At 39.1% G+C, this 10,872-nt stretch overlaps 1 protein-coding gene across 2 annotated transcripts in view; it reads left to right on the forward strand.

Annotated features, from left to right (window-relative positions):
- Positions 1–10,173, forward strand: part of ENOPH1 (enolase-phosphatase 1) — a 39,484-nt gene extending 29,311 nt beyond the window's left edge. For both annotated transcript variants that reach the window (XM_036906413.2, XM_036906415.2), the window contains exons 4-6: positions 1,504–1,636; positions 3,537–3,660; positions 9,069–10,173. In XM_036906413.2, coding sequence (XP_036762308.1) covers positions 1,504–1,636; positions 3,537–3,660; positions 9,069–9,208 — 397 coding nt within the window. In that variant the 3' untranslated portion in view covers positions 9,209–10,173. The remainder of the gene's footprint in view (positions 1–1,503; positions 1,637–3,536; positions 3,661–9,068) is intronic.
- The last annotated feature ends 699 nt before the right edge of the window (positions 10,174–10,872 follow it).

The following is a 10,872-nucleotide window of genomic DNA, read 5'->3' on the forward strand; positions in this document are numbered from 1 at the left end:
AGCTGCTCACGTGACTCACAACGTTTCACCAGCCCCCAAACCAAATACATTTCTCACTAGTTCTCCTTCTCCAGTGTTAGTTGCATGATTAATAAAATAGGTAAAATCAACATTCTTCTTATTCCAACAAGTGAGTGTTCTGTTTTTTTCAATGTGGAGATAAAGCATTTCACCCAGCTAAATTCCCCAGACCTGCATGTCTGGCTTTGTGGGATGGTTGAAGGACTATTAATCCCAGATTAAAACAGCTTCCTAGAAAATAGTGATTTCCTTGAACTAAGTCACATTTGATTGTTAGCATGTGAGTGACAGCACTGTGGGGCTGCTTCTCTGGATTGTTAGATTACCTGCTTTCTGCTCTGTTAGAGAAATAAGAACACAAGATGATGCACCCTGTCACTTTAGGGTCACTCGGTGTCTAGAGTGCCACTATGTTCTGTGCTCTCAAACTATGAGCTAGTTCACTTTTCAAGTAGACACAATAGAGTGGAACCAGAAGACTGTGGTTGAAATAGTTAGTCCTTCCTTCTCTTGGTCTTGGTTCTGAGTTAGGAAACCAGGGACTTGAAATCAGTTATCTTTGGCTTCTAAGTCTTTACTTTGGAGCAATAACAGCCTGCAGATTCAGCATGGAAAAAGCTTGTCTCTGAGTGCAAAGTAGCACACAGTAATTCACAATTGTGTGTGCTGGTTTTGAACTAAGTGACCTCTTTCTTAAGTTAGTGCAACATATTAAGCTGTTTTATCCAGTGTAAGACTTCTCTGACACTTTCCAGTTAATCTTTTAAAGATGACTGGTTCCACATCCCAGGTTTCTTGTGCTCTTTTCACCCATCTCTGCTGATAGTATTTCCACTACTGACTGTGGAAGGTGGTGTAGAATTGGTAAATAAGACTGTGAGTGTCAGGAATCAGAAAACCAGAGACTGCTGATATATTAGCTAATGTGTGGTGGTACAAGTCTCTTAACTGAGTATTACTTAATGTTTTTTCTGTATAGTAAAACTTAAGCTTGTCTTATTTCTTGAGAAATGTATATCTGTTTTTTAGTTAATCAAAGATTAATAGCTTTGAGCCCCCAAATGTTTTTTCTTTTGTTTGGATGCAGATCTTTCTAAAAGCATTTCCATGCTTCCTGAAGGCACACTGACATAATTAGATATTTTCTTACATAATAATATAGTGTTTTTGTTTCTTGCTTTTTTGAGTTCCTTGGAATTTTTTTAAAAATCATTTTTATTTCATCCCTTTATCTGTAATCACTTTCTACTGTCATTAGTGTGGCTGTCAAAAATTATTCTCTTCACCTAAATCCTTGCTTCTAATCTGCGATCCTGGAAATCTAGTGATTTGTTTAATCTTTGGGAGTTCAGAGTCTCATGGAGTTGCTCCTCTGGGTGACCATTTGGGCACAAATAGAGAAACCTGTGGCAACTGTTTGGACTGGTTTTCATCTGGCTAGGGAACGCGTTCAGCCTTTTAACTTAGTGGTTTCTCCTCTAGGTTCTTTGAAGACGTAGTTCCAGCAGTCAGGAAATGGAGAGAAGCTGGAATGAAGGTGTATATCTATTCTTCAGGGAGTGTAGAGGCGCAGAAGCTGTTCTTCGGGCATTCCACAGAGGGCAACATCCTAGAGGTGGGTGGTCTGATTGCTCTGCTGTTGTTGTTGTCATTCTTTTGACAGTGTCCAAGCTAGTGAAGCTAAGTCAGCATTCAAGTAATTGCATTTCTTTATGCTAAGCAGGTTTTAAAGAGAAGTAGAAATTCTGGAGACTACATTAAAGGGACGGTGAAATGTTTCTGTGGTACCAGTCTTTGCATCAAAGGTTCCTAAACTTTGTTGAGCATTAGGAGTTGCCTAGGGAGTTTGTTAAAAATGTAGATCCCTGGGGTGGTGGGTCAGAAATAGACATTTTTAAACATCTATCCTAAGTGGTTCTGATGATGGTTGTACTAAAACCAGCTAATTCATTTATTCGCATATATATGAAAATAGAAAATACAGCTAATGAGACATGAACTAGCCTACAAATCAGCTGTCTTGCCAATATTAGGAACCCAAAGGAAACTAATAACATGCTTCCTTTGGGTGTTTAAATTAACAGGTAAGATGTAAAGTAGTAGCACATGGCACTATCTCACACACACGCACTCAGACTTCCTAAATGCAGAAGAGTACAAGGTGAATTCATTTCTTTCTAGCACTTTAGAGAGATAAGAGATTTTATTTTATCAGAAACAGCATTCTTATGGAAGAGAACTAGGCACATTACTGAATAGTCATTAAGACCACCATTACATTTCTTGTACAAGAAAAATTCCTGCTAGCTGCTCTGTCCTGCCATCCTTATGCCCCCTGGAGGGCAGGGTGGTCATTGGAAAAAGGGCGTATATTTAGAACTTTAAAAAGAAAGCTGACTAACTACAGGCTAAACTTAGTGATATACAGTAGGTTACTCCACCAATATTTTAAAATAAATATTTATTGAGCCTCTACTATGTGCAGAAAACATTTTGGCTTTGGATATTGTCATATTCTCATTTTAATATGTTCCCCTTGTTATCTTCGTTCTAAATCAAATTTTAAATCAGTAATGAAACCCTTTAATTATTGGCATCCATTTAATAACTGTCTCATCTGAATACAGATGTAAACTTCTTTTTTGCTCTCTCTGATGACATAGATAATAAGGTACTAGTAGACAGGACATGATAATTACTTACTGAGTTCAATAATAAAAACTTTATTCTCCAGTTACTAAGTGAGGCAGACACATTTCTTGAGAAATAAAATGTTCAAAACCAATTTAACTTCTTAAAAGTTAAAAAAAGTCATGTTACTATGACCTTAATTTGTCTTTGAGTGATTGATAGGCTTGTTTTTACTTTGTGGAAAGTTCTGAAAGTATTTAAAAGATCACATTGTAATAGCTGATCCTAAATGTGGACTTATTTTAATTACTGTTGGTTAAATGAGCAGGTTATATATTTGATCCCAGTTATTTCTAAGATGGCAAGGCTATCTTGGGTGGAATTTTAAAATGTTTTAATTAGAAAATGAAAGCTTCTTGAAAGTGAAGCAGCAGCTTACTAATGAGGCAGGTTAGAGAAACCTGTTCATTCCAGGATCAAAAGGACCTTTCATCAGGAGTGAAACTAAGTCTCATAAGGAATTTGAGGGCAAATAGTGTTTAAAGGATAGAAAGTAGGGAAGGGCATGTATATTTTATTTTATTTTTTGGGGGCATGTATATTTTAAAAGATTTGATATAAAATTAATGATCATCAAAGAAAACCAAGTAGAACATAAAATGATTTTATATACATTGAATTGATAGTTTTCTTCCAAATGTTTATTTCTATAAAGTCTTACTTTTTATTTGCTTTTTGTAATCTCCATAATGTTCTCTATTAAGTAGACTTATTGAATGGATGAAGTCACTTATGATTGTCATGTATTTCAGAGAAAAGGGATGAGAGACCAAGGGGTTGCAAGTGTATTTGTAGCATCAGTCTTTCCCCTTCTCTGTGTTCAGCTTTTTGATGGTCACTTTGACACCAAGATTGGACACAAAGTGGAGAGTGAGAGTTACCGAAAGATTGCAAATAGCATTGGGTGTTCAACCAACAACATCTTGTTTCTGACAGACGTTACTCTAGGTGAGTGATCTGACTTCTTATACCGTATAGTCCAGGACAGTTCCCGAACCTGGCACTGCAAACACACTGCCTCTTTAAACAAAGTTTATATGTGGATGCTTGAAAAATGAAATAGGTTTATAAAAAGAAGCAGTGAACTAACTGGCCCACCTCCTTTTCCATTTACCCATCCTTAGGGGTTGTATGTGGGAAGTGGCACTTGAAAGACTAATTCTTATTTTAACTCTTTATCTATGGTTCCTCTCTCATCTTTCTGCACAGGCATGTGCATGTGCATTTGTATACACACACACACACACACACACACAACATACACACACACTGATGAAACAGTAAAATAACAACGGAAGACCTAAGGGGTGACATCATGGGAAGAAGCATATGCAGGCAAGAGTGTGAGGGTAGGTGCTTGGTTAGTTAGAGACAGGTTACAGTGGACCTAAATCTTGTGTAATGAACAGCAGGGACAGGAGTTAATATTCCCTCAGCACTCCCCCACCCCCAAGAAAAACACCAAGGGAGAACTCTCAGTACTTTGTCTCCTTGTCATTCTAGTCGGTGAGCATGCCCTACAGCGTAGGAGCTTCATCTCCACCTTCCCTCAGGTGGTCTCGGTCTCCAGGCACCCCTTGTGTCGTGAACCCTTTAGGCCTTACTGAGCATTATTCACCTGTTTAAAGATGGGAACATACTTATCCCACATGGTCCTCTTTATTGTACCTCATACATTAGCATGTGCGTTATTATTTTAAGGATTGAGTGCCCAAAGCAGTATATACTGTACTCCATTGGCAATTTAAGTGGAGTAGTTTTGTCCAAATGTGAAAGCTCACACTCCAGCATCTGTGTAAGAATATGAGTCCACTAGAGAATGACACAGGAAACAGCAGTGCATGAGGAAACCAGCAGCAGCAGGTGGGCAGGTAGAGGGTACTGGGGGAGGTGGTTTGCATGTCTGAACCTGAAAGCCGCTGGCTGCTGAGCCTTTTCCAGACTCGCTGACTTGGCTCCAACTTTGGATTGCACGGTTATTTTCCTTAGAGTCTGTGCATCTCTCAGAGGGCCTATTTTCAGTGTGTTTGTAAGTGTGCTTGTATTTGAGGGCAGTTCTGCATATTTATATTTCTTCTACTTATCTTGGATCTTAAGTTTCACTCTTTGTTTACTCCCAGAACAGGGCCTGTTGTGCTGTGCAGCTTCTGTGAGGCATTAATATGCCTGTGCCATCAGGCTGGGGAAGGGCATTAGGAAAGAGGTGGAGGCAAGGAGGTGCTCTCCTGCCAAGTGGGTCCTTGGGACTGCTGGACCCCTTGGAGGTAGTCGGCAGGTGGTATTCCATTCTCCAGTCCTTTCTGTCTTATCACAGAACTAGAGTCACCCCCAGTCTAGGACTTTCAGAGATAGGACCCAAAGGCAAATCCAGACTGCTCACAAAGGCATCTTATAGGGCGTAGTGTGTGTTCGCTGCGCTTTTTCTCTGCAGTCGACCCTTCAGTTTGAAAAAAAGGCTGTTGTGTTAGGCAAGAGTTAATAGGTATATAAATAAGTACTAATTTGTCAAGCAATTTGAAAAAATGTCTTAACCAGCATGGATGATCTTATGCCTTCAAGAAGTTATAGTTAACATTTTCCACAAGAGAGGTAGAACAGGCTTAATTTTACCTGACATACAGTAGATATTCAGTAATTATTAGTATCTTTGTTAAATATGAGGACTGGGTCAATCCACACTGAAATTTTTTATCTGGGTAGATGTTACTAAATCACAGCCATTTGTTGTCCTGAGTTTTGAAAACTAGACAGATTTAGTGGGGATCAGCCCTATCTTGCATGTTCTGGCTTGGGTGGGCTTCAAAGTCCAAGGATTTCTACAAACTGTTTCATTTTTCTCCATCCTGGAAAGCTTTACATTTACATGTCTGACTGCACTGAAGGACAGAGACTGACAGATGCACAGACACACTGCTTAAAGTTCTTTGTGTAAGAGGGTAGCCAAGCCACATAAATGTACTATCAGTAAGCGTTAGCCTTAACAACCATTTTGTCCTACCTCCTCCTTGAACTGTAAGAAACCTTTCATTGATTCAAAGCTTGAATGTTTTCTGGGGCTAAGAGTGGTGGGTGGGGAGGTTGCTTTACTGTCTACATAGGTTAGGGGTGTGCCAGCAGTTTCTGTGGGGAATAATAATTTGAAGACCTTTTACTTGTTTTGTTCCTTTATGGAGAGGAGATGGGCCTTACTCTGCTGAGTTTAGCTGGTTTAATCTGTGAATTGTTTTTCTTTAATCATTCATATAAAAGGGGCTACTGGAATGGTTTGCCCTCTACTTAACTTCTCTAACACTTCAGATGGTATGTTTCTGCAGGTGTAGAATTAGGCATCTGCTTTGTTACTGGAGCTCCTCAAATGCCTGTCCAAGCATTCTGGGATTAAATATACTGTGATTCCCTAGACCCTCACCCTATCCCCCTCTTTTTGGTTAACTATTAATAACTATAACCCCTGCCCTAAGACCATGTCTAGCCTGAGGGGGATTGCCGCTGGGCAAGTTCACTCTGAATTCTGTGAGACTGAATAGCAACAGAATTTTAGGGGTGAAAGGGTTTATACCAAGCTTTATTCTCATGGTGGCAGGGCAAGTACTGTATTCACGTCTCCATCTGGGATAGTCTGCATGCAGCAAGCCCATCTTCAGTGTTCATCTGTACCTCTGTGCAGAGCACCAGGCAGACACCAACAATAATGGTTTATTGCCAACGGGAATGTAAGCATTAGCCTGGCAGTAGGCCAATTTAGGGTCAGGTGAGAATCCTGGCAATAGGATCATTTTCCCTACAGAACACTTCCAGTTTTTTCTTATTCATGCCTTTAGCCACATTGCTTTTACTAGTTGCCATCAAGAGCACATCTGTAATTTCAGGTTTTTCTCTTTTCTCTTAAGCCACTTCCTTAGGCTGCAGTCCCAGAAATTATTAACTTTAGAGAATAGAGATACCTCCAAGTTGGCCTCAAAACAAAACTGGCTTTCTCTGAGTCCTCTGCAAGGAGATTTTATTCCTGCCCTTGCTTTCTGCCAGCCGCACACCCAGTTAGGCAGCAGGGAAAGAGCTGGACTTATCTGAAGCTGGGATGGGGCCAGGTAGCTAGCTGCTTGTCTTGCTCTTTTCTATTATCTTTGATCCCGGGTTTTGGTACCATGTGCCCAGACTCTGCTGCCAAGGCACAATGGAAGACTTGAATTGATATCCCAAAGAAAACCCGAGTATGGAGACCTAAAAGATTTTTTTCACCTTGGAGGAAAGGAGAGAGGTCCAGAATTGTAAATAAACAAGCATTAGTTAGGTGTCTCAGTGTTATGCCAATAGAGCAGATAGGGGCTTAGGGACAAACTAGCCCCATGGTGATCTGCAAGAGGCTAAATGTGGAACAGCCACTAGCTAGGGTACAGGCCCACGTGGATCATGATGGCCTGACTTGGTTGAGATCCTGGGTTGCTAGTCACGTTGAAAGCTTTGCTTGAGGCAGTCAGGCTGGGAACTAGGGTTGAGTGAATGGCTCTGTAGTTTGCCTGAGGGAGGGATTTGTTTTATCCTGAGAGGGGATTGTTCAGCACTATATTTCCTCTGGGAAGGTGACATCCTTTTACATGAAGAGCAGAAAGAAGATAGACACTTGAGTTAGGTGGGTGGGAAGGACAGCTCTTTCCCATTTATTCTCTCTAGTAACTTCTTATCTTTCTCACCACTGCTGCCCTAATTTAATCCATTCATGTTGTTACTGTTTACCAAAGGTTAAGAAATTACAACCAAATCTAAATTCTGTTGAATGTGTTTCAGACTCCTGCTCAGTTTTGCTCTGTTTGTCAAATCATACCATCTCCATCCTGTGCTCTGTCTCCCACACTGACTTGCTCCCTTCTTCTAATATTTACACATGTACTTTATGTCTGTCTGGCATGTCTCTTCTTTTGCCAGTTTTCTTCCTTTAAACTTATGATCAAAATTCACCCCCTCTACAGAAGAACATCTGTCAAGCTGCAGATCCTAATTCAGTAATTCCACATTGGAGACCAGGGTGTTAGATTTTTGACAAGCTTCCAGGTGATTCCCATGCTGTTGGTCCCTAGACCACATTTGGAGTAGTATGCTCTAGAGCAGGAGTTAGCAGACTTGTTCAAAAAGGGCCAGATAATACACACTTTAGGCTTTGTGGACCCTACAGTTTCTGTCACAGCTATTCAACTGTGTCCTGCTAGTGGAAAAGCAGCCATGGACAATACAGAAATGAGTGGGGATGACTGTGTTCCAATAAAACTTTATTTACAAAAGCAGGTGGGTGGGCTGTGAATTGTTGACCCTTATTCTACAGCACAGACCATAGTGTCAGATTGACAATTTGAAACTTTAGCTTTACCGCTTGCTAGCTCAGTTTCCGTATCTGTAGAATGGGGGAGGTAATATGAACTACCTCAGAGTTGTGAAGATTTAGTTCAGAATGGGAGCTCCATGAAGGCAGATTTGTTTTGTTCACACATCTGTGTTCCTAGAATAGTACCTGGCACATAGTAGGTGCTAAATTAATATAAGGTATTAGCTGTTACCTTGTGAGTATTAACAATATGGAGAAGACTGTGACCCAAAGCATATTAGAGATGTCCCTGCAATACCTAGCTTTCCTAGTTTCATTTTGCTAATCCTATTTTTACTTCTACCCACTATGCAGTCACTGATCTTAAGGTGCTCAAGGTCTAATGAGAGAGACAATAAGTGATAATGTATTAATTCATATTGTCATGATGGAGCTAAAGACAGTGTGTTAAAGGAGCATATAGGATGCTCTAATTCAGGTGGTAATGGTTCTGGAAGATAAGAATTTGAGCTGAATTTTGAAGAGTATGAATTTGCCAGGCATAAGAGATAGGCAGTTTAGCTTGGAGGTATGACACCTTTCGGCTCAAGATGTGAGAGCAGGTATTTTGGCCTCATTATATCATAGGATTCAGTTAGTTCCATATCTGCTTAATTGATATTGTTATTGACAGCCTGTCCTCTGGGAAACAGCTTAGTTTTCTGTAGGACTGATGGGAGAGAATAGAGGACAGTGTGAACAGAGCATGCCTCTGTCCTACATTCGTAAGTACTTAAAAGCTCAGAAGTCTAGGATATGCAGCCATTCTAGTCTATCACGTACAGTTAGGTATTTTTAAAACTCTCTATTATGAAAAAATTAAGAATTGTGTCAGACAGTAATACAGTCAAACCCCCATATGTCTGTCTGTCTTCTAGCTTCAAAAATTATCAAATCAGGGCCCAACTTGTTTCTGACATTCCTACTTCCCCTGATCACCTTGAAGCAAATCTCAGACAGTAAAACTTGACATTTGTGACACGTATTTTGATTTTCACAGAGGCCAGTGCTGCTGAGGAAGCAGATGTGCATGTAGCTGTCGTGGTGAGGCCTGGCAATGCAGGATTAACAGATGATGAAAAGACCTACTACAGCCTCATCACATCCTTCAGCGAACTGTACCTGCCTTCTTCAACCTAGAGTTGGATTGCTAAGGAAGACCAAACTGTTCTCACAGTTTTCCCTGTAGTCTAGTTTTAATCTAATGGTAAAAGTGACTTATGTAAAAAATACATATATACACACACATCTGTATGCAGTGTATATGTGTGTATGTTTAAATTACCTTCCACAAACACTTAAGTGGGAAAAAACTCGGTACCGTGAAAAGGAGACTTATTAAAGATGCTTTACATGTAAAAATTATTTGAAAGCACAATGCTAATCCTTACTAAGGACAAGATGTAGTTGATAGAAGACCTACCACACTTCAGACCAAATGCGTGACATTTCTTAAGTCATATACTCATGTGGTAGATCTGAGAAATTACTCAGAAGCCGCCTTGTTATTTTAAAAATGAAGTATTTCAGAGACTTACTCATAATAATAGTTCATCTCCCTTTTAAATTATGAGTTAGAAGACTGTAATACCTGAATTTCAAAATATTGGCCTTCCTAGATACAAAAACAAAGCTATTTGGTTTTGCTCCAAAAGAGAACAAAATTTGGAAAGGAAACTCACTTGACTCTTGATCCTTCAAGTATCTATTATTTTAAAAACTTGCTAATCATTCTTGTGCCCCCAGTGAGCAGTTGCCTTACCAATGAAAAAGGTACACTGATAAAATATCTAAAATAAAAATGTGGTTCTTAATGTTTAACAAAACAGTCTGAACCCTGCCAGCTGTTACCGTAAGTTTTATACTTGCCTTTGTAACTACTTGGCACAGTTTGAGAATATATGTTAATTGCTGTTTACTATTAAAAAACAAAACATTTACTGAAATCAGTCCATAAGACCTAGAAAAGCCCTGGTAGGTAATATTTTCCTCTGAAAGGGATGTGTGAAATGTAAATTTTACAACAGCTTATTTATCCTGGTTAAGTTCTAATGGGATGTCATGTCAATTTCATGTTGTGATTAATAAAAACGTTTTCTTCTTCACTCAGTTTTAATGTACGTCCCTGAACTATATACCATATACTGCCATAAGCAAAGAGAAACTAAAGAGAGATTGAAAAAATAAGAATTTTATTTTAGTTTTTGTCTTAATCTTTTTCCCCTCAAATTTCCATTTTTTTAATTGAAGTATCATAGATACACAATCTTACATTGGTTTCACATATACAACATAGTGGTTCAACAGTTACTCCAATTCTTAAATCCTCACCGCCCCGCCCAGTACAGTTGCTGTCTGTCAACACAGGAAGATGTTACAGAATTATTGGCTATGTTCTCCACGTTTTTGCCTTAGTCTTGTGGGTATGTTATAGTGAAATTCCAGTAGAATAATCATTATTATTTGAGTTACGTGTACATATATGACTCACTTCCTTGGTGGTTATTTCATTTAGATAGTAAGCATTCAGGTTATGAGTGAGATTTCTTAGATGTTTGAGATATACAAGATAATGCTCAAAGGAGGTAATTATTCTCCTAACCAAGAAACTGTAATGAAACCTGGAATAATAATTTCGGTAGTGCTTTGAATAAGAAAAAGGAAGTAGCCTCGCAGATATGAGAGGGCAGGGAATATACAAGATTTTATGTTGATAATTTTTTTTTTTCTTTGTAGATAATTTTTTTTTTTTAGATAATTATTTTTTATTGAAGGGTAGTTGACACACAGTATTACATTACATT

The sequence above is a fragment of the Manis pentadactyla genome, chromosome 5 (genome assembly GCF_030020395.1).
Source record: "Manis pentadactyla isolate mManPen7 chromosome 5, mManPen7.hap1, whole genome shotgun sequence".
NCBI classification, from domain to species: Eukaryota; Metazoa; Chordata; class Mammalia; order Pholidota; family Manidae; genus Manis; species Manis pentadactyla.